This window comes from Seriola lalandi, unplaced genomic scaffold, assembly GCF_002814215.2.
Source record: "Seriola lalandi dorsalis isolate HSWRI2012SDOR001 ecotype SW California unplaced genomic scaffold, Sedor1 jcf7180002054516, whole genome shotgun sequence".
In the NCBI taxonomy this organism is placed as follows: Eukaryota; Metazoa; Chordata; class Actinopteri; order Carangiformes; family Carangidae; genus Seriola; species Seriola lalandi.
Genome location: NW_019525069.1, coordinates 655301 through 680007, shown reverse-complemented (window position 1 = coordinate 680007; position 24707 = coordinate 655301). Strand labels below are relative to the sequence as shown.

The 24707-nt window shown below is 38.5% G+C and overlaps 2 protein-coding genes across 3 annotated transcripts; both read right to left on the bottom strand.

Annotated features, from left to right (window-relative positions):
- Positions 1-1229: 1229 nt before the first annotated feature.
- LOC111660231 (cadherin-related family member 1a) lies at positions 1230-13814 on the bottom strand. 2 transcript variants are annotated; one of them, XM_023413416.2, is made up of 17 exons: positions 13462-13814; positions 12947-13042; positions 12439-12584; positions 12308-12358; positions 11857-11946; positions 11621-11707; positions 10317-10433; positions 9019-9162; positions 8846-8924; positions 8647-8747; positions 8359-8565; positions 7803-7955; positions 7408-7572; positions 6701-6768; positions 4815-5043; positions 4232-4486; positions 1230-3050 (listed from the first exon to the last, which is right to left on the bottom strand). In XM_023413416.2, the coding sequence occupies exons 1-17, from the start codon at positions 13520-13522 to the stop codon at positions 2508-2510; spliced, it is 2592 nt and encodes an 863-aa protein (XP_023269184.1). In that variant the 5' UTR covers positions 13523-13814; the 3' UTR covers positions 1230-2507. The 2 variants fall into 2 exon arrangements, with proteins under 2 accessions (XP_023269184.1, XP_087031989.1); XM_087175863.1 differs by having other exon boundaries at positions 2965-3940; positions 13462-13813.
- Positions 13815-17615: 3801 nt separating this feature from the next.
- Positions 17616-23827, bottom strand: ghitm (growth hormone inducible transmembrane protein). The gene is made up of 9 exons (XM_023413410.2): positions 23736-23827; positions 23236-23382; positions 21521-21623; positions 21071-21182; positions 20818-20959; positions 20514-20622; positions 20077-20265; positions 18539-18710; positions 17616-18234 (listed from the first exon to the last, which is right to left on the bottom strand). The coding sequence occupies exons 2-9, from the start codon at positions 23353-23355 to the stop codon at positions 18147-18149; spliced, it is 1035 nt and encodes a 344-aa protein (XP_023269178.1). The 5' UTR covers positions 23356-23382; positions 23736-23827; the 3' UTR covers positions 17616-18146.
- Between the last annotated feature and the right edge of the window lie 880 nt (positions 23828-24707).

Here is a 24707-nt window from a genome sequence, read left to right as displayed (position 1 = left end):
GCAGTGTTTTCCCGTGCATTTATACATACACTCGTAAGAAGATTAAAGTGATTTTCTATCTGAATCCTAGTCAGCAGGACATGATATTTCCATTTAATGACAGCTCTGAGCTCACAGCGTCTGTACATCAGCTGCACAGGCAAATAGAGAGTGTGTTGTGCTTTCTGTTAGTTTTGTTACGTATATGATGTTTAGTCAATTCATACCCACAATGGCATCACTGCATCGATTGTTTTATTTATATATACATATATATATATATAAGGATTAGGCCCCTATATATATATATATAAATAAACATTTTTTAACCGATAAATGAACAGACGTTCATTATTGCTATATATGATAGTGTAAAATATACGAATATAAAATGAAAGTATAAAGATCTTTTCTACACTATATAATATTTTGAGCAGTGTTGAAAGAAGTACTCTGATCCTTAGCTTAAGTACCAATACAACTAATAAAATACTCCATTGCAATTACAAGTCCTGCATTTACAATCACACTTAAGTGTCAAAAGTAAAAGAACAGGCCCCTGTGACTAAATAAAATTATACCCGACATGAGATTAATACTGATGCATCAATGTATAAGCAGCATTTTACTGCTGTTGCTGTTTGCATCGGATCCAGTTTTTACTACTTCATATGCAGTTATGCAGTTTTGTCCAGTGTTTCCAAACCTAAGGATTAGGCCCCTTCTAAGGTTCAAGAGATAGTTTTGTTGTGATAATTCTGCCCCTCTTTGAGGCTTTTCTCTTAAAAAGTCGCCAGCCAAAAATGCTGGGAACCACCGGTGTAATATTTAATAAAACACTGAATTTCATAAGATTGTTAAACATATGGATTTGTGTAAAATCTTAATTGGCATTTAAATGTACAATATTTTCTTCTCAAATGTAGTGGCGTATAAAGTAACCTTAACTAAAGTAAAAAATTGTACTTATGTACAGCACTTGAGTAAATCTACTTAGTTACTTTCCAGCACTGGTTTGCAGTTTAGAATATTGGCATTTCAAATTAATATAGAGTTTACATATATTATTATTTATTAATATTTGTTGCCTTTGATTTACCATGTTGTTTACACTGAAAACATTACATTCTTCTCCACAGAAAACTTTAGTTTATCAAACTAAAATAATATAAACTTAAAATTAAGTGTTCTAAACAAAACTATTATAACAAATCTAACCCGTGGACAAAAAGGAGCATGAGCATGACCAATTTATTTTCAAATATTTATTCAAAATCAAGACAGTACAAAGACGGTACAAATAAGTTATAGGACCAGGCAATTGTAATTTACAGTTAGGATATATAGTTTATCTCAACTTATTTAAGATAGTTATAAGTTAAGATATAGTCAGATACAAGATATTTATTACAGAGATTAAACTGTATGTGCCTACATTTGAAGGCATTGGAGCGTAACATGGAAAGTAACTGCATGTGGACCCTAAATGTTCGACACAGATTCTACATATAAACATGTATATCTATAAAGGAAATGTCCAAGCAAGTTATATACATGCAATCTGAGCTTGAAAATCTCAAGCAGACGACTCATTTTTACCAACAATATCCCATGAGTGGAGTTAGATGGTTTTGTTTGTATTTTCTGTTATTTACTGCTGCAAGATACAACTGGGAAATGTACATATCTTGTCATATACAGTATGTGTATTCAAAATAAAGAAAATAATACAGCGCTGTACATTTAAATTGGACCCATGTCAATTTATATAAAAGCATTTTTCTAGAATCACAGTCAAATAAATAAAAGCAACTCAGCTTGTGTTACTGTGAAAACCTACAGTGGCACATTGTAATCATACAAAAGAGCAACTTCTCAGCTTTCAAGCGGCTGAACACAGTAAAAATATTAACACACAGGTCCTTTAGCACTTTATAATAAGCAGTGGTGTTCTTCCTGACTGTGTCATTCAGCTGCACATGTTTGGGTTTTTTTTTTAGGATTTATTGAGTGAAATCCTAATTCAGTGTTGAAAACACCACAGAGTTTTGGAATATTATGTTTTTTAGGAAGTTATGCAACTTATGTATACACAGTAAATCTTTGTAATCCTCTCTCTCTCTCTCTCTCTCTCTCTCTCTCTCTCTCTCTCTCTCTCTCTCTCTCTCTCTCTCTCTCCCTTTCTATGGGCAATTTACAGTGGTTGCTTCTTAGTGTTCAGATGATGTAATCCTCAAGATGGCAGTGTGGTGAATTACCTGCTGCACCACCAACAGACTCCAGCTCTCGCCTCTCTTTCCCTAAACCAGGTCAGCAGTGAATCCCACTTAACATCTCACGTTAAGACATAAACACCTGTAAGCCTTCCTGTTGTACCCTTATACCGTTTACCCATTGTTATACCTAAAGATAGGCCCACCCTACCAGATCATCACGAGGTTCAGATGAGAACTCTGCGACAATAGATGAGCTAAGAGCAGTAGAGTCGTCGAAGAATGGACTGGACAACCTTAAACAAGACGTTTGTGTTAATAATAACCTTGGTTGCTCTCGATGATTTTCTGCTCCAGCTTCATCTTAAGCTCCGACACTAAAGCAGAGCTTATATTTCCCTCTTTGCGGCGACTAGATTTAGCTTTCTTTGAACCTTTGGAGGCCAGCGCGCCAGATATTGTTGGGACCGCCTGGGGCCTCTCTCTGGGCCGTGTGTTAGATGGAGGTGGAGGGGGAAGAGAAGGTGCACTGGGGGGTGGAGGCTTCGGCCGGGGGTTGCCGGTGTTCCGGTGGGGGCTTCTCTCTGGGTCACCGATGGCGAACTTGTCTGCAGGGTGGTTGAATGTGATACCGGGCATCTTGAAGGTCCAGGGCTGCTGGTCCCTGGGTCGCCTCCTGATGATGCGACGTGCCGGCATGATCCTGTTGGACTTTGAGTTGCGCATGTACATAGCCGTAGAGATCAAAACAGTCACCCCTACCAACATACTAATGATAACAGTGACCATGCCTAGAGCTTTCATTGGGTTGTCTCTACTTTTCATTAAAAAGGCCGCCATAGGCCCCTTGAGAGGAGTCTGTAAAAGAGCACAAATAAAATTGTTTAAATCAAGTCCAATGGACTGAATCAAAGCGTTAACGTAACATTTGCCTGAAGCATGCAAGCATGAGAGATGGATGAGCAAAGCACTGACAGAGGAGGCCCAAACAACATGTCTACCGACAATGTAACACTTCCGCACTCGCACTCAGTCACCCTCAGTCTTCCTCTGTCCCACAGTACAGGACTGCTGATGCGAAGCTAAGAACTAAGCACAACACTAGTTGTCGGGAATGCGTCTGGCAGTGCGGTGCATTAGGATTTGTCTTTGGCATGTGACTGATGAGGGCTGAAGAAGAATGATGACAGTTCATGAGACCAAAATGGACTGAAGTGCATGTTTGTGTGAGAAAAATAGAGATTAAGTGAGCAAATCCAGGTTTAAATCCCAAGTAAAAGGCTCCATCTTAGTCACAAATATTCCGAGTCATGCTCTTAAAAAAAAAAAGCAAGTATTTTAAATAGTGAAAGATAGGATGATGGTATCGTAAAAATCCATACTATATTATGAGAAATATATATCATTTATAACATTTTCCAATTTAAAAAAATAAAACGGATAAAAATATGGAAAATAGAAAATAAAATATCTTATTGTCATATTATGTGCTCCAGTACTCTTTTACAGACATAAGTAAAACCAGTAAAAAAACAGGTATCAGTTATTTCTCACTTGACTCTGCGGATCACTTTAATGTAGTTACTCTCAGGGTTGATTCGTGACTTTTTCACTGCATTACAGTACAGGATTGTGGATATGCAGATTGTTAGTAAAATGAGGGAAGTGACAAGGCTGAGACAAATTCCAAAAACAGTCAGCGGACGCTTGCTGAGGCCCATGAAGTATGAAACAATTCGACCTTTGATCTGAAAAGCACGATACACAACACAGAAACAAAACCAAAAACGCTGAGTCATGTCATGAAGAGTGAGAGGATGAATACATAGTGAAAACATGAAGTATTAGAAAAAATATGGGTTTATGTTAATGAGGACATGAGGTAAATGAAATGTGGCAGGCTGAAACAAGGAGGCTGAATTAGCAGCTGCATAGCATGACAACAATGTCATTTATCCTCTCTTAAACTGCTTGAATCTACAGCTCAGGCTTGGAATAGAAAGCGCTGCAAGCATGCTGCTAGTCAGAGCGGGTCTTACCGCCTCGGTGATGTCGATGTTGACCACTGCTGTCGTGCTGAAAGACGGAGAGCCCCTGTCCCTGGCCTGGACCACCAGAGACCACTTGCAGTCCTTCTGCTTGGTGATGTTCTGCACAATCTCCATGGACTTGATGTACGGCTTCAGCTTGATCTCACCGGTGTCAGCGTTGATATCAAATGCATTGTCAGGATCGGCTGTCATGATGGAGTACTGAATGACGTTGTTTGGAGACTCTGCGTCGTCATCTACTGCCTGTAGAAAGAAGCAGAATAACACAAAATTTCAAAAGCCTGCATACTGGATAATATTAAGTCAATTTATTAATCGAAAGTCTAATATTTATAATATATGACTTCATTCAGTTTCGAATGAAGCTCAGTTGCTAAGCGAGTTTTTACAACATCAGGATGGTGGATCAAATTAAACTACAGTAAAGAGAATTGCTTTTTAATATTGGCAGTCCTGGACTTCCATACTATGATCTCTAAATGTGTGATCACAAACAGAGAGTGTTTTTACCTTTCGATTTTGAAATGTATTTTCAGTACAATGCAAGAATGTTGCAGCATCATGTATGTACCTCTACTCTGACAGGTATGCCAATGATCATGGTCTTCTCCAGGAGTTTGTCATCAAATTCTGGAGAGTGGTCATTCATGTCGAGGACGGTGATGAAGACTTCGGCCAAGCTGTACTTCCCCTCCGAATCCTCAGCCTTGACGTAGAAGTTGTATTTAGACCTGACCTCTGCGTCCAGGCTGGTCCAGGGCTGCGTGGAGATGACGCCTGATGACGGGTGGATGGCAAACCTGCAGGTTCAGAACGGTTCAGACGGCGTATGAGTCACAGCCACAGCTGTCCATTCTGTGTTAAACACATCCCACTGAACCAAGTGTTTCTAAGATAGGCATCTTAATTCACAACGCAAGTGATATTTACACTATATCACGTACTGTGAATCTCTACATGACTCACTCCCTTAATAGTTCACTCTAAAAAGCAGATTTCTGTCCTTTATCACAGGGAGCATGTTGTAAAAATATATTGATGATGATGATGATGTATACAATTTATTAATTATTTGTTTTTAAATATGTTTCTTTTTCATATTTCCTATCCCTTTTTTTGCCACTGTAACATGTGACTTTCCTCCCTGAGGATCAGTAAAGCCAATGATGTTATTTATCTGTTGATTCATATTAACCTCTAGTTTTATTACTTTTTCCAGGTAACTACAGTTTTGTCTTATCAGGTTTGTACATTTATAATTTCAGGTAGATTTCTGTTTTTGTATTTTTTTTTGCTGTATTTGTCAGATAACTCAGTAACTACTGAACAGAGTTCAGTAACATTTTACAAAATGTTATAATAGGCCAGCAAAGTAAATGTTAATAATGTTTGGTTGCATCTGAACTTTTTGTTTCATTCACATTAAATGAGATACAAAGGCAAAAACCTTTTGACATTCTTTCTGGATCCCTTTCTTAAAGACATTTTTTTGTTTTTATCCAATTCTCACCAGATTCAGTAAAGAAAATATTCGGATCAATTTGGATTTGAAGGATTTTTAATTTGTTTTTTCATACTGTACATTATTTTAATAACTTTTTGCCAGTTCTCATGGAAATTTTGACATTTCTATTTTTTTCTTTCAAAGAACTTATGCATAGAATTTGAGATTTTCTGACTTCCCAGTGGTTGAATTAAAAACAGACATTGTGGCAGGCGGCAATACACGCCCTGCCACGTGATAGACTGCACCGATGTTCACCAAGATTGTTCAACATTTTTTATCAAACAAAATGTTCTGCCTTCATAACAACTTCAAACGTATTATAATAATGTAAGTATTTCACACGAAGGGCTGCAAAAATAACAAATTTATACAGCCTTTGGTGTAGGTTTGTGCTTGCTTGTTCATCATTGGGCTTACTGCCATTTTATTCAGCCGTCTTCTCCATCTTGTTTTTCACTGTGAAAATTCACAAGTTGCCTTGAGACTGATAACTTTCGCACAATTAACTCAGGTCGCTGCCTGCAGACTAGCATAAATTCTCACTTTTCCTTCACTGCACGCTGCCTTGCTTTTCAAAGCTGCCGTTTCTGTGGCTCCAGCTGTCACATTGCATGTTAATTGGCTCTCCCTATGTGAGACGGGCCAGGCTGTCTATTTTTAACTCTCCAATCCAATTAGGAGATTAGCCAGCATCTTGCAGCCATTTTAGAGCGGGCTGTTTGTGCAGCAGAGGGGCCAATCAAACTGGTTTCCTGCTAACCTCTTCGATCAAAGAGAATCAAGACTAGTGGCCTGTTGACTGAGTTTACCAAACACCCCGAAACCTCTGAGCAGCCTTGAGTTGTACCATAAAAATAACTTGTCACTCTATGAAATATGTTGGAAATGCAAGAGTTAAGTATCTGATCAGAGCAAACCTAAACTGGCAGGAGTGAAAGGTTTGTACTTACAAATCTGATCCTGATCCATAAATCGTGTATTTGACTTCACCCCAAGGCCCCGAATCTGGATCATTTGCCTGGAAGGACAGAGATTAGAAGATGAATACTTATAGCTCTTACAATAAAGTATGAAAAAGGTACACTCTGTAAACAAGAATATCTACCAATCTGATCAATTTAATTAAGTATAGTTACACACACAAGCTAAGTGAAGGTGTTTAGATGTTTTTTTTACTGGAGCTGATTGAGGACGACCAGCTAGGGTCTTAAGCTCATGTAGAGTGGGTGGGGCAGGCTATAAGTCTCTTCCTGTTGTGAGTGGGGATGGACTCGTAGGTCAGCATGATTAACCTTGGGGCAAAATTAAGCTTTTTATTCCACGTTGCATAGCTTGGACATATTGCCTGGCTGCAGGATACACAGCTACAGTGGAATAGAAACGATGAGACAAATGTGCCAATATTTCTATTAATAATACTCCCCACCTGAGGTATAACAGAAAGCACATGCCAGGATGTCACATGCAGACATGGATTTCATAATGAGGAACAACAAAAACAAAGCCAGGGACCGCTGACTGTTTTTTTGCCCCCCCTGGTGAGAACCTTGCTTTCCCCTAAAGAACTGCATCGAGTAATATGCATTCATTGGAGGATTGATGGATTATATAATCACTTTGGTTAGGTCAGAGCAGAGTTTAATCGTGATTGACTTACCGTTACAGTCGCAACGCTGGAGCCTCCAGGAGAGTTCTCAGGGACCCTGGCGATGTAATACTCGGATGTGAATTTGGGGATGTTGTCGTTTGTGTCCAGCAGGTTGATGACTATGTCAGCTGTCGCACTGAAGCGCTCAGGAGTGTCGATCTCCACTGCCAGCAGCTGTAGACAGACACATGCAAAGTGTGGTTATAGGATATAGGAGACATTTTAGTCTGGACCAAAGTGACGGACGGAAAGACCTTCGCCATCTCTTGAGCATAGCCAAAATTTATCAACAACAATTTTTCTCAACAATAAATATCTCTGGATTTTGGGCTGCTGGTCAGAGAAAACGAGACATTTAATTCATCGTGAAATATTGCTGTCAGTTTTAGGTAAGTAAGGCTAACCTTAAAAGAAAGGGTTGGTCCCTTTTCATAGTCGATGCCAGATGTGTCTTCCACAATGATGGTCACCTGTGCTTCATTGAGGACCGTCTGGGGAACCACTCGCAGCACGCGGCTCGGCCCCACAAGCCTCAGTTTAAATTTAGCGTTTGCTCCCTGCACAGCAAAACAAACAGCGGAATGTAGGAAGGCTCGTCAGACTCAAGATGACTTCAGCAAACGTGGGGGGGGATTTTAAAAACATGTGGCAGATAATGTAACAGGAATCATTGAGGCAGGAGGGAGAGAATAAACATGAAGGCATCATGAGCAACATTTTCATCTTCAATTAATGAACAGATTTTATGAACATTTTTAAATGGTGTTGTATAAGTGCTCATACTTTAAGGCATTTGGGCAGATATTTATGCAACATTGTACCCAGAGGTATTAGTGCATCTGTCAGTAGAGGAGCAAACTCAACATGACAAGGCAGCATTCAGTAGAAAATTATTCGAAAACCAGCTCTTGTCCAGCACATCACTGTACATCTAAAGTGAGAATGTGGGAATAAAGCTACCTGATCGGAGTCATTGACGGTGATCTTAAAGCCCCGGAGGATCTCCCCTGCAGGTGGATGCTCGTACATGGTGACCTCGAACTTGCTCTGTTGTCCATTTTCTCCGTAAAAGGTCGGAGGGTGGTTGTTGAGATCCACCACCCGGACTGTTACCGTGGTGATGTCGTAGTCATCAGACGGCTGTTCGTTTGGTCCGACCTCAGATGCCTGGGGTTAAAAGTTACACCCATCAACAAATTCAGCGGTAAAAGCAAATCACCTTATATGAGATGATGAATTAAACATTACCTTGACTATAATTTCATATAATTCGTTTCTCAGCAGAGATGGATACGTTGTCAGGGTGATGCATCCACTGGTGCTATTTATATTAAAGACACCATCACTACCTGAAAGGTGAGGACAGAGGTGGTAAATGTGACAAACAACAAACACAGTACACAAGGCAGCTCACACTGGAATTCATCTCTTGATCTATGTTTCTTACCATTCATAATGGAATAATGTATGGGGTTAGGATTGCCTTGATCTCCGTCTTTAGCATAGACAGTGAATATTTCAGAACCCTGGGAAAAGAAGAAGAAAAAAAGAAACTCTTTGTAAACAAAATCAATGCCCTGATCGCCGTTATGTTGTGTAGAGAATCAGAGGAGGACTTACAGGAACTGAGACTTCGTAGACGTAGCCAAAGTAAGGGGTTCCCACGAAGCATGGAGGCATGTCTTGGGCATCGATTACATTCACTGTTATAGTGGCTGTGGAGGTCAACACCTGATGTTTCCCCTTGTACTTTCCTCCTCCATCCTGAGAAAACAAATGTACAATTAATCATTATCCACACATTTAGTTGATTCTTCTGTCCAAAGAAATGTATGATAAAATAACAAAGGTGTGGTTATGGACATTTTCATTTCACATTTGAAATGATGTGATCTTTGAGTGGGCAGGCCCATGATATGCATCTGCTACCACAAGTTCTTTTTAAAGAAAATATCTATTTTAACCAAAAGCTGTTTTTACTCTTTTAACAGAACTAAATGTTTGGAATAAAATTAAAATAGCTAAGATTAAAGGTTTCCACTGGCTTGGAGAAACCAAATGCCTTTGCTTGAAATTGAGAAGTTTGGTTTCTATAAACCAGTCAAATAAAATCACAAAATAAAATGAAATATTGGCAGTACATATGTTTATTTTCAAAATGGTTTGGTAAGATTTTATCAGGCACGTTGGTAGGATGCTTCACTGTCTTTAAAATTGGATGTAAATCTCCTCATCCTCAATTTCAATATAATTGGAAACACTGGAATCTGTAATTCCATTTGCATGGCTATGTTAATGATGCTTTCATGCTTCAGTAAGTGCGAAAGATGCAGAGACCGTTCTCTGTGTGGATATAACGCAGTAATGACTTCTCTCAGTTTAACCATTAGCGAGTTCAACTGACTGACTGAATTGATGGAAACGATTAAACCAAAAAATGTTATACTTGTATATTATCATGGTTTTAACGTCTGAGTATCTGATGCTATTTACCCAGTGTCATATATCAACAGAACATTAGTCTACAGACACACAGAGCTGAGGTACACTTCAGTTTAGTCCCACTGGGAGCAACACCGTCAGGACTCCAGGTTCCTGCGCTGCTTTGTTTTGCCTTGTTTCATGTGCAGAAGTAGATCGCACACCATTAAAAACCTTCCAGTTTCCGAGTAATTTTAATTTGAAGACCACCAGAATAAGAGAAAGGTTATTGGGGGTTATTCAAAAACTTTTTGTTTTAGCAAATATTTGATTAATGCCCCAGTTTAGGTCTCGGCATCAAGCTGTGTTAACTCCCAAAAAGTAATGTAATCAAATGCAACAAATGGCAAAAATATATGACTTGAATGTTGATAAGATGGATGAATCTGAAACCTGTTGCTCACAGGGTGAATGTGTGTTTAACAGCGACCTCTCACCTTTGCGACCACCGTCACAAAATGTGTCGGGGTGGTCTCGTAGTCCAGAGTCTCGCCTGGTTTGACTCTAAGGATCCCGCTGTGCCCATCGATGGTGAACTTGGCGAATGGGGAGGTCTGACAGGATAACAGCAGACACATGTTTCAGTCTCGCTTGAAGTCAGCCATCGAGTGCAATCAAGCCAATTTCTAATCACTTTTCGACACTCCTCCATCGAGATAGTTTTGTCACATAGTTAACACATGGACAGTTACAAGTACTGTGCTGTCAGCTGTTGGCCCGGACCGAACCTAAGCCCTTATTAAGCCTTCAATGCTTTGCTCAAATGTAATTGAAATTTAATCCACTAAAGTAACACCATTTTCAGACTGCTCTCTGGTATGAGATTAATCTTTCCCCTACAAACACTCTCCCATCACTCAAATGCCCTTTTCCTTCCTCCACATGGCGGCACAGCTCTCATGATGTCAGCTCGACCTCTGGTCTTACACCCTCCATGTTAGGGCCACACCAAGCCAGTTAACAGTATCACCATGAGGATAACAATTGTGCAGTCGCAATGATAAAAATAACACGCTTTTTTAAAGAATGGATTACAAAGTGGAAATTGAATCTAAAGATTAAAGAGCATCAATAAAAAGTAAATGCAAAAGAGTAAAAAGATGAAAATAGAAACTAAAAAAATAAATAAATAAAGAAATGCTCGCTCATGCTATTAAATAAGGTTTTGGGAATTGAGAGGATCAACTTGTTGGCAGACTTCAGGGTGAAGTCCAGGGTCCAGGAGTTAAGAGGTCCAGAGGTACAGGCTGAAGCCAAGCTATTAACAGCTCTATGTGTGCTTAGTAAAATCTTACAAATGAGCCTGAATTCAACTGGAAGTCACGTGCAAATACCAAAAATAGCTGTAACTGTTTTAGCCTAGGTTACTTTAGGTCACTTTTCCATGCACTTGTTGCTGTAAAAGGCTAGCTGCTGCATTTTGGAGAGAGCTTCTTTTTTTTTTTAGCTTAATGCCAGAGTAAAGATAGATGCAGTAGACTGAGTGAGACAAAATAAAAGTATGAATTACATTTTCTTTGTTACAAAGTTCAACCAGAAACATGTGGATAAATCTTTTCGTTTGAAAATCAAATTTTGAGTCAAAATAAGCACCAGGATTTAGTGCTTAAAAAAATCAACATGAATCATCCAATGTGCTCCTACAGTTTAGTGGTAACCTTGGAAAAACAGCCTTGGGGAACCTTGTTTTACTTTACTACAGCTGTGCATCATCTGCATAACAATGAAGCTGTAAAGTCACCTGTAGATAATATGAGACGCTGCCTCCTGAGCCCATATCCTTATCCACGGCTTGGACTCTGTAGATGCTACTTCCCGGAGTAGTGTCCTGATAAAGAGACAAAACATTTTATAACAATGAAACCCACTTTATTCACAATTATTATTATTATTTTTTGACTCAGCTGTAAGGTTTAGAGCAAGGGCTTCATTGAATCACTTATATTATATAAGGTGTATTTGCTTGATAAACTGCACCTCTGGGATATCAATGATGAAAGGCAGGTTTTGAAATTCCGGTGGTTCATCGTTGGCGTCCGTGACAAACACTCTCACTGTTTCAACAACCTGAAAGCAGGAACACAAACTCTCAACCACAAATAAAAATCACTACAACAAATAATTAACTGGAAGTGATCACAAATAGATCATTCTATATATTTAAATACATTCATTTCTCAAGTCCACATCGTAGTTATAGTAAGTTTCCTGCTGTTTGTTTCCATTCTGTCATAGCACATATTTTGCAGGAGCAGATATTGTATATGTATATGTTTATATCTATTTATTTTGTTTTAATTCACTATTATAATGTTATAGCCACAACTGTAAAAACATGATGGGCTGGAGGTTATGAAAGTAAAAATGGTGTTATTCATTCACAAGTCAGTATGAACAAAAATGTATCATATAAATACTAAGAACTTACTTTATTTCTTCCATCTGTGATGCTCACCAGAAGTGAGATTTCACCTTGTTTCTACAAAGAAAAAGGTAAATGTCACGCTGAGCCACAGTGGTGACAGACTTTCAAAACATGAGTCTCTTTAAAAGGCTCACCTCTCTGTCGAGCTCCTGAATTAGAGTCACGTTTCCAGATTTGGGTTCCACCCTAAAATATTCTTTGGAGCCCTTTTCAAAAGTCAGACCATATCGTACCGGGTCCCCTTCTGGATCTGTGCCATTCAGGATGTATATCTGTGTACCTATGTGGAAACAAATGACAGACCGAAACAGAGAATCAGTGCAGCCTAAACAGGACATTTCTACATCCACTAAAATCATGCAGTGAAGGTGCAAATGCCTTTGTTTAATTTAATTTTAGTTTCTATGTGTTTTCTTATTCAGTGTAAATGACACATTTGATAATCAGGTCATGATGAGCCACCGCCCATTTGTTTTCTTCCCGTAGGTCTTGACGTACGTCACAATCCAAAAGGTATTACAGTGATTAACTGGAGACTCATAGCTGTGACATAAACACCTTTAAATTACACTGAACATCATCTCAGAATGAAATTAAAAAGTGACTGTTAAAGTCCTCATCAGACTTGCATGTGAGACCTACCAACTGGTGTGTCCTCAGAGATGCTGAACAGGGCCATATTCCCATTTGTACTGCTTGGTCCATTATCATAAAAATATGGAGCATAGTCTGATTGCCCTTTAAGGAAAAACAAATAAACATGCCGCAAGTTATTCCAGTAAAATAGAAATTAGCAAGCCGATCCATATACTATACAAATGTCACACAAGTCACATAGATGTATCTACACTTTGTTCTAAGGGAAATGCTTATGTAGTTAAGTGATAACTGTTGCACTCACTTGCTAAAAAGGACAGGAACCGAAAGCAGGGAGGAGGAGGAAGGGCATGATTATGAACAGGTTTGTATTTAAGTTACTACTATCAAAATACAAACAAACACATAACCACACATTTAAATATGAAGTACAAGCAGCAAGAGCAGTCTACACTAAGATGTACAAGCCCCCAGTGTGTTAGGGGATTAACCAGATAAGAGCAAGGCAAGAAGTCTTTACCACAAACAAAGATGAAAAGAAAAAGGAAAAAAAAGCCTACCCAAGGTGAATTGAAGCAGGAGGAGAAACAGCAAAGCATGCGTTTTCTTTTCTTTCTTCATCCTGGAGGGGAGGTAAGGCTTGGCTGGCTCATGTGGAAGGCTTAGTGGAGGGAAAGCGAGCAGTGAGTGTCGTGCCCTTTCTGGAGGCGTCTCAGCAGCTCAGGAGGAAGAGGCTGGGACAAGATTCTCAGGCACTAATCCAGTGACGCATCCCTTCCCTCCGCAGACATCTCCTTCCACCAGGCTGCTCTCACTCCGATTCTCCTGGAAAAAGCTACACATCAAGGGAAGGGAGTTGAGGTTTCACACAATGCGGCGTGATCATCACACCTCTGCACGTGTGACAATGTACACATGGGGCACTTGCATCCATGATTACTGTGAAATCAGAGACTTTGTGACATACTATGCTTCTTTAGACTTACAATGAAGCGTTTGAAATCTATGATGCTGTCAGTATTATATCCAATGTACTCAAGTTTATCATCCTTTCTAGTTGTGTGCTGCACATTTGTTTCTTTGTTGATTTGCAGAGACACATGGCACATTTGGCTCCTTCCACTGCTGTTTTAAAGGGTTTCAGCAAACTCATTAGTCACATGTAGTAAGTCCCACTGGCCTAAGCTTCCTGCTCTCCTTGGCAGCTCACTGACCAACACAAGCCTGAGCTGTACTTGTGGATCTCTGATGCACTTACAGCCAAGAGGCTTTCTTTGGCCTTTGCAGTCCACTTTCCCCAGGAGACCCAGTGACCTGTCAATCACTGCGCCTTAAGACACACAACATGGCCCCATGAGGGTGTGTTGTTTGATTTTAAATCTTGAGCTGCAAGCCTTCTTCACATTTTCAGTTCAGTTTTAATGTGCGTATGTCATGTTGCACACAATGTTTGCCACTAAGCACAAGTCTAAAACTGTAAGACGTCCTTCTGGTGTGAATCATTTGCAGATTAAGCTGGTGAAAACCAAAAAGCTGAGCTCAATTCGGGGGTACAGCCCAAAAATAAACAGCTGATCTGATTATAAAAAAAAAAGGAAAGAAAAAGACGTGTGTGACGTTTGGATCTTGCAACCCTCCACGTATCTGATGACGATCAAAACCCTGAAACGTCATATTCTTTATTTTTGAACACAATTTCCACTTTGCCCTTGGGGGGGTTTTGCACCTTCTTGTTTTTCAGCAGTTGTCATGTGAGCGCACGTTCGCTGGCGAGGTTAGTTCACTTGATTGACTTACTCACTTCGAGGTGCAGACTTTTGCTCTCCTTGTATTCACAGGTATAAAAATAGTGTCTGATGTTCAGTGACACCCTCACATCTGACTGGTTGGCAGCCAATGATAAATCTGCTCTGTTCATGAAAATAAACGAAAGAAACCGTGGACTGCTCAGTGTTTATACTGGAGTTTGACAGTGAAGACACATGAATTAGATGTTACTCAAAATCAAAAATGTAAAGATGTTTAGTGATTGGATTACCTTTACTGATTTACTATCATATAATAATCATAACATTGTAATGCTACTACTTGTATATTATCGGAAGGTTTAATTAATGATTTTTCTGTATCTGTAAAGGAACTATTTACTATGGCTTCCAGATAAATGTAATGGAAATAGCTTATTTTTAAAGTAGAAGGCCTATATTTACTAAATATATATATATATATATTATATATATAAGTAGCATTAAACAGAAATACTCAAGTAAAGGAGCTAAATGCCAGCTTTAGCATGCTAACATACTGATATTTAATGTTTATCATGTTCGTTTAGTGTGTGTAACTGTGGGTGGTCGCGGTGGTTGGATCACTCACACTTAATGAGAAAAAAAACAGAGAGAGATAATAAACTTTCTGAAGCAGCTTCAGTTAATCATTAGTTGCTGATGTAAATATTTACACCAATAATCAACATAAGTATGAAAATAGTTAACTGTGTAAACAATGTAAATTTATTTTAAATAAATTAACTTAAATACGTGAAATACTTTTCTTCTAAATATTACAGTGTCTTTTCATGCTAATATTTGCTAGTTAGCACTAAACACAACATATGCTTGAGGCCTGGTGATGGTGCTAGAGTTTAGTTCAGGGGATTGAAGGCAATCCATCCTATAGTTGTGGAAACATTTCACTAAGAGCCATAAACCTCATGGTAGCACTAGAGGAGAAGTCAGGGGATCACCAAAGTTATGAGGATTCATCAACATGAATGTCTGTGCAAACTCTGAAGGCGATATCTCCAGTAGTGGTTAAGATATTTCAGGGTGGACCAAAGTGGTGGACTGACATTACCAAAATATAAAATTGAGCTGAAACACTGCACAGTGAAAGGTTTAGTCTGATATGAAAACAACCTACAGTGCATCTCTGTGCGATCATAAGACAAAGTGCTTTGAGTTCTTAAGGTATTGTGGGTAAAAATGGTCAAACTATAACACACACACTGACTCAAGCTTTCGTTAAGCAGTAAAATCCCTGGACCCTAACCAAATATTGGTCATCAATCTGAAAATGACTGACAGAGGGCAATATTTATCCCCAGTAATGGCAGCTCTCCGCATGCTGAGGCTTTCCCCCAATATCATCCATTATTGCCCTTTTTATCCCTCCCATCTGCAAGGTTTTTAAATTCACAGTTTATATGAATCATAACGATCCAAAACATGAGCATGATCTAAGAGATTTAAACACTGCCTGGCAGCTGTGTGCTCCACGTGTATGTGCTTTAATGAAGCACCTGCATAGTTACAGATGTTAGCATCTGTTGCAAGTGCCCTGGTTTGGAGGTTTAATTTTAGAGGAGCGGCCAGATGGTGGACAAGAGGATTACTACGCTAAGCCTTTGTCATCTGCTGCTACACACTGACTGTTTATAGGCAAATACAAGGTGGACCCCCGCTGGTCCCTCAGTCTGGTGTAGATGACAAATGATAAAATACACAAGGTTTTAATTATTTAGAAGCAGCGACAGGTTGTGGGCAAAACTGTACAACATTTTCTCACACTGATTATAGACTCCGCTCACTATTAATCTTAGCTGCTGTTCTAGTTGTTTGAGTGCTGGTGGTTAGTTTTACAGGTCACTGAACTTATTTCAAACATCAATCGGTGTCACCAATTTCTTATATTATGCACCTAAAATGTAATTATTGTTAGCATTAGAAGTTTTTCAACAAACAGAACAGATTATTCTATTGTTGTAATAGTATATTATATCATATCACCTCAAAATAAGTTTATAACTAAGTTATATTTGATGCTCAGACAGAATCAATGCAAATGTATGAATATTTGGTATTATTATTACAAATGTCCATAATGTGACTTTCTAAGAAAATAAATGACTGACTAGAAAAAAGAAAACAAGTTTGATAATTGATTTAAGAGGAAATAATAAGAACCAAGACTCTGTAAAAGGATATTAACTTGTTAGGCAATAGGACCACAATATGATAATATTACTGTGCGTGAATTACACTTGTATTCAAGAGCCCCAAAAACTAATGCCGCAACGATCAATCGATTAGTTGATCAACAATCGTTTCAGACATTTTTTAAAGTAAAAATTAAGAATTTGATGTTTTTCTGTATATGTTTGTAAATTTAATATCATTGGGGTTTTGACTGTTGAAATTATAACATTCATTTTTCACTATTTTTGACATTTTCTAGACAAAACAATTAACAGGCTAATTCAGAAATCAATCGGCAGATTCACCAATAATGATAGTGATTATTCAAAATTCATCAGTCATTTAAGTTTATGAATGAAAAATGCTATAAAATGCATTTTTTACTTTTTTAATTTACAGTGTTTTTCACTTAATTTTGTCATAGTAGGAAAAGCACAGGTGTTACTAGTAACATTAACAATAGCTCTGTTGTATTCAGCTGTCCCAGTGAGCCGACATGAACAACACCAGGACCCTGAAACTGAAGCAGCTAAATGGAATTCAGACATTACATTTCTTATTTACACCTGTTATTTCCCTACTGTGACATATCAAACTATCTTTGGTGAGAAACACCTACAGTATGTCAGGAATCATGTCATCTCATCTTCTGCTGGATTTCAAGATCACTTTCCCAAAATAGATACAGCTACAAGCTACAAGTGAGCTCACACAGCAGCAACATCTGACAAAAAACATTCCTTTTGACTTGTTTATTAAGCGATTCCATTCTTGAAAATATTTTCCCAGATGTATAGGAACTAATGCCAACCTCTTTAACCCATCGCAGAAGTGCAATATCAGTGTATACTGGAACAATATATTCATATCACATTTGTTGTGATTATGGTTGACATTTGTGGTATTTCTGCTGCATATACCAGATTCTTGAACTTTCAAGAGAAAATAAATAGAAAACATAAAGTACAATACAAAGAACATCTGAGGCAGGAAAACCCCTCAGGTTAACCAGATACTTCCACAATCAAGATAAGAGCTTTGTCTGTGTGTAATCAATGTACAACTGTGCATCTGTTTAACTTTGACCAGCGACACACACCAGAGAATGCAATCATCTTCGCTCACTTGCAAAGCACTCATGTTTATTTACTAGTTAGACAATAGTAGCCACTAAAAGATAACACCTGGTGTATGCTGCTAGTAATAAAACATGATTTTGCTTAGTTCTGTGAAAGGTGAAACTGAAGCTGAAGTAGGAATGCCGCTGTTCACTTCCTTTTGCCACCACCACCGTTGGCCAGAATCATCACAAGCCTCATGAAGATGTTCAATGTGTCCATGTAAATCCCCATACACCTGTAAGATTATCAAGAATTTAACATCCACACCTCAGTGCAAGTGCATACAGTGGTGATAAAAAGTGTGTGAACCGTTTAGAATGAACTGCTTGTCTGCGTTAATTGGTCATAAAATGTTATCTGTTAATTAACGAATGAATTAGTTGAAATAGATTGTATTTGTTGGTAAGTGCAAAATAGATGCAGAGCTGACCATAATTTAAGAAAATGTATACCTGGATGCAAGGAACTCCAAACGTTTCACAAACATTACTGTGTAGAAAACCTTTAAAATGTACTGTATATTTCCTGGAGTGACTTACGCGTTGATGGGGTCATATTTCTGTACACCATAGAGTGGGTGTGTCTCTGCCCTCTTGATGACCTTCTGTGTATCATAGAGAAGGAACATGCTGAACAGGACCAGGCCTCCATAGACGGCCACTGAGTAAAGGCCTGCTCCAAATGCTGAGGTGGGTGGCAGGAACATTGATCCTGAAAAAGACAGGGACATATTCTGTGAGTCTGACAAGCACAGATTCAGTACAGTGGTGGATTCAAAGCGGTAGCATCGAGGGCTAACTGATTATCTAATTATGTAGGTAGCTGAATGACCAACTACCTATCTGAAGTTTTTACACTTACTTAATTGTTAACAAACATATATACATTTTTAAATCTGAACTACAAATTGTTCTGATTTGTTTAACAAGATCATCATGTGCACTTTGATGCTCAGAAATTGAACCATGACAGAAATGGCACTCAGTTATGGCCAGATTTCTGTCCATAACTGCAACCAAATTAGATTCTTATACATAAAAACAAACACAGGAAAAAGGAGAGCATGTCTGCACACTGAATTTTGCATGTACTTTTGTTTTTTGCCCTGCAGTTGTACCCAGGTGGGGAGAGGTGTGCACACTATCCACTTTCTTTGTTTCTTTGCTAAAATGAAAATAAAAAACAAACTATACCTATGTTTAGGTCTAGATGGGCAGGTACAGTGTTTAGATCAACTGTGTGAAGAATCTTGAATATAGAGTCTTGTTACACTATCTGACAAACACATATATACAAAATATAACCAAGGTCTTTACATTTTTACACAGTTAAATTTCCCATTACATTAACAAATCCTCCTCATTTATAGTACAAGTTTGACTTTCATAAGCCTATGTCAAGCCTGTATAGTTTCATTAGTAAATAAGTATGCTCCATATATTACACCAGTTACATGCTGTAGTTCATGCTCATTAATTCATACAGAGCTCAAATATTCTTTTATTGTCTGACGTTGAGCAAATTCATTTACATAAATCAACCAGATTAGTTGTGTGAAAAATAACACTTTAGGTGTGATTTACTCATCAGGTTTGCAGTTTATGGATTTTGATCTTATGAAAAGGTTTCTCATGTGGCACAGGACATTATCATTAAAAAAACCCTCAATACCTGAAGTTTAATAATTAGCTTTTTAATTTGTATTCAAATTGTCTAATTTAAGTTAGTGACATTTTGCAAAGATGTTCACACTTCTATACTTTCAGTGTCATCAGTTGTAAACACTGCAACACAGAACCAGTGTAATGTAAATGGGAGACTGCAGTTTACATTGACATTGTCTATGTATAGAGTGCAGACATTACTGGTGTTCAGATCAACAACACTGTAATGAAAAAAATGCAGCCTCCTCAGTCATTGATATGAATGAGACCACTGATTGCGGTAGCACAGCGGGTGCTGAAGCACCCTCACATTCTCTAGTATTTGCAGTGCCATCTTCAGTGTTCACACTTTGAAGTATTATCTGTGGTGAAACCTAAACAGGGTTTCTGAAGTGAAACTGCATTATACTAACCAATAGAGGAAGCGAAGACCACTCCAAAGCCCACGGCCAATGGCCCACCCATATTGAGGAACTTCTCGCTCGGGGCACACATGGCCACAGTAGACAGACCTCCCACAATGCCTGCTGTGTACCAGGCGGCCCTCATCATCAGAGGCCCTCCCAGGAGAGTAAGAGGGGCGATGACAGCACCCATGACACCTTATAAATTAATACAACAGAAAAACAGCTAAATACCGCATTCAAAACAAACAACAATTAAACAGATATATGCCATACGTCTGGATGTACTGTAGGTGTATTGAATGCTACAGCAGGTATTCCTCACTGCGCCTTTTACATGACTGCCATCTAGTGTTAAACCAAGGCAACTACATGACAGAAAGAACAAGGCTGTTTGGGACAACAGAACAGAGTCATATATTTCCACAGGAACTTGTCTTACAAACCTGCATGGAGCATCCAAGCGAGATGTTTAGGCATTGGGCTGTGCTCATATGAAATGGACCTGACCAGCATGCCAGCGCCAATCATGGCTGCAAACGTCGCTCCAATAGCCTAGTTTAGAACAAATTAATAACCCATGAACTCACATATCAAATACATCTGAGCCACAACTGAAAAGTGCAAATAATAAAAAATGAAATCTGTGGTTTATTAGCCTTCAATTTAATTTTAAAAAAGGAATATTGCAATATGGTGAGGACTTCAAAAACACATCTGTGTGTGAGGGAGTTGAGTTATAAAGCTTACCAGCCATGATCCTCTCATCATCAGACCCATAAGCGCCGGGGTCCTGCTCACAGCTACAGCTGACAGAGCAGTCATTCCAACACTGCCTGCAAAGTACATGTAGGTGGAGTGGATCCTGTCCTTCACATACTGAGGCCAGATCCTGCAGAGAGAGGGAAAGAAAAACAAACGAAAGTCGATCACGGACACTTTCTAATGATCTGTGCTTCAGAACAAAATGAAAGAGCAGCCGGTACAAAAAGCTGTTACTCACACTGCTTTCTCAATGGCACCAATTTCGTTTGACATGCCGAGTCCGTAGTAACAAAGAGCTCCAAGACCAACTGCTGCACCTCCAGCCAGAACCATTCTTCCCATGCTGTCAACTAGGGACAGAACAAAAATTGTTTAAACACATTAATTTCCATTGTACCATACCATAAACCTAATTACTTGTAAAGTGTTGAAGACCAGGAATGTGACTGTCCCAGGTATAAGGTATAATTTGTGCTTCAAAAGAAAATTTTATTATATGCAGTAGTCATTTTGTTTACCATAAAAGAAGGTTTCCATCAATGTGGGTTTATTATATTCTTTGCAAAACTTTTAGACTATTAGATTACTATTAGACTCAAAAACTGTTTGAGAAGGTTGACAGCATAAAACTCCAGTTATGTAACAGTTTGTAATAGAATATGTAAATCATATACGTCACCGTACTTACTTCTAATGGCGGTATCTGTTGCTGGCTCAAAAGCTGCATCTTTCAGCTGGTCTTTGGTCGTCCTCCCACGACGAAAACCAAATCTAGCCTTAGAGGAAAAACCCTGACAAAAGAAGAACAGGCATTAAACAAGCAAATACTAATTAGGTGACTAGTAGTATTTTCCATACACTAATTTATTTGAGGCAGCCTGTCACAATCACTCTGAATGGATCACTCTGAATCTAAATATAATCACGCAAGGAAGGAAGGATTGTTGTTGGCTTTTCCCCACAGAGAAGACAGCTAGCATAACTACGAGTCAATACTGACTGCTCATGCAAGTGGATAACGTTAGTGTTAATTCTATAACTGATGCTGAATGTTTGTCCCTTCAATCCAGATGCATATTTGAAAAACATTTTCAAAAACTAAAAAGGTGCGAAGACAGTCTGGACCAGAGGGATTACCAAGACAAAGTACCTAGACACTTGCATTTCCCATTTGTGAAAATGTGTGAAAATGCACATGGGAAAGCTGAACAGTCTGACCAGTGTGATTAGCTATCCAATTAATTTGCTTCAAATATTTCCGGGATTCAACCAGCACTGCTGTGGCAGCTGAAGCAGCAAGAGAGGGTCAGGAAGGGATAGCTCTAGCTAATGAAAAGAGACATGTAGGAGAGGAAGAGGAGGACACCAGCCAACATGCTGCTGTGGGAGAGCCAGCCAGGGCAGAAGCAACAGGTGAGACTGACAGTAAAGCAGTATATATTGTTCAGTTATTTATTTATCTATCACAAAGTCCTAGGCAATTAAAATATTTGCAGTGTTTAACCTTATATACAGTATTATTTAATAATTATTTTCGAAAGCACCACTCCCTGGTCAGCTACCTTCACAAATAGAATCCAATCCTGTGGGAAACACTGTCTAGGATTTTATGCCCAACTTCTAGAAATCAAAACCACAAACAATCAGCGAGTGAGCAACATATATCAGTCAGTTGGCCTATAATGCCTTATTGAACTTCTATCATTTTAGATTTTAGATATTGAGCTGGCGGTCTTATTGAGAGCAACCTCGCTGAGAGGGAAGGTTCAGATGCACTAATGAGGACACTAATGGGACAAGACTGGCTCAAAGTTGCACCACATCAGTTACTGGACAATTTTTTCTATCCTGTTTGAAACATCTGAATTGCTGCCAACATATCTTATTTCGTGATGATGAGGAATATTAGGCTTCTTCTAGTTACTTTGCTCTCACCCAGGACCCTGGCTGAGGCAAGTGCTGTATACAAAACAAAGTGGAGTGGAGGCATTATCTGACATTTATTCTGTTTCTAGTCAAATTGTAGACTTTGTTTCGAGTCTTAATCTGTCCATCAATAAGATATACATACAGTATTACAACAGACTGGATGATAAACTCACAAGTCACATCAAGGAAAGACTCATTTGGATGTATTTAAAAAGAACTAGGGACCTGACACTTTATGTACATTAAATGCTTTAAGGGGTTGCTTCTAGACATTCAAGGCCAACTACATGATTTAATTGTTTATGTATTTCAGTTTCTGCTGTTGTGACCAAAGATTTATAAGAGTTTCTTCTAACCTTGTCTACTGTTTTCATAGCAGCAATAATAGTGGTGGTGTCATCCTAATGGACAGTTGACACAATTACGAAGAAGCTTGTTAGAGAGCTATGTGTGCCAGTGTTAACTTTACTGTACCTGCTGGGGCCTGAGCAGGGGTGGACAGGCCTTCAGAGTGGGTGCTCTCAGGGCCGGGAAGCCCTGCCTCAGCACGGATAAGGGGAGACTCCTCAGGCATGTCAGCCTCGCAACCAACATGGTCACTGTATGTTATCCTGTATCAGCCTGAGATATAAACACAGGTACAGAAACTGAGTGCGACATGATGCTAAGTAGCACATTGGTAGCCCATTTCTGTCTGTTTGATTATGTGGAAATCACAAAGTCAGTTAGGAAAAAAGGTTTAAGTAATACAACAATAATACCGAGAAGAAAATAAACTTTGATATCCTACTGTTTCACTACTTAAGTAACCTAGCTATCGTTAGCTAGCACGACATATCTGCGTAAAAGACAGTCTTTTAGACACTACAGGTATTTCCGTTTTAGTTTAAGAAAATAAACTAACTAATAACATTACTAATACATTTTCAGTGACATGCGGATGTTATTTTGAGGTACAATTCAAAGTTACATACCGAGAGAGCAACGTTCGTCGTTCACCTTTCTGGGTACAAGTGCGCAAGTTTCTGACGCAACTGTTTTGCAACCTTCCTGAAAATTCTCAATGTGTGCGTCATCATTAAGCGACACGTTTGATGGGAATTGTAGTTCTAAATCAGTCAGCACTTTCTATCCTCATATCACCGTTATCTGTAGTCGAATAAGTATTCAATTCCTTTAGACATAAAATAGAATATACCGAAATGTAAAAATATACTACCTGCATTCAAAGGGTTAATTAGCCTAATAATAAATTTAAATATCAAAAAGTGTTACAGACGCACTATATTATTGTTTTATTATGTCTGATGCAGTAATGAGTTAAGAGTGATGTGTTAATGTTGTAAGTGATCGAGTTGGAGCTAATTTACTGAATACATAAAAAAAAAAGTCATATCTTATGATCTGATCCTATGTTACATATGAAAAATGTTAATCTGCAAGGTTACTATTTAGCTACAATGTAGTGGAATAAGAACAATATTTCCCCTTTGAAATATAGTGGATTATAATTATAAAGTTCCTCAAAATTTTACGGTACATTCATTCAGTAAAATGTTATCTAATATCCTTTTCTCGTCATTATTCTAATTTTCTAAATTTTTGTAACCCTGAAATTTATCAATAAATAAAAGTTGTAATTAAGTACAGTAATTGAGTGGACGGTAGACAGTATCTGTGTGTGTTTTCTACCCATTCCACCTAAAGCTTTATATAAAAGTTGGGACGCACAATTCGTTTATCTCCACTAGGTGGAGCGCTTGCCACTTCTTTTGTTATGACCATCAATAACTACTAAAACACAAATTTGGGCTAAATAACTGCAATTTCGGGCCAACACCCCGTTGTTTAACTTGATATTGTAAATCATTTGATTTATATGTAAATGTTTGTTTTGTTATCTCTTATTACAGACTATAAACTGCGGCTCTGTGAGGGGCCAAGGC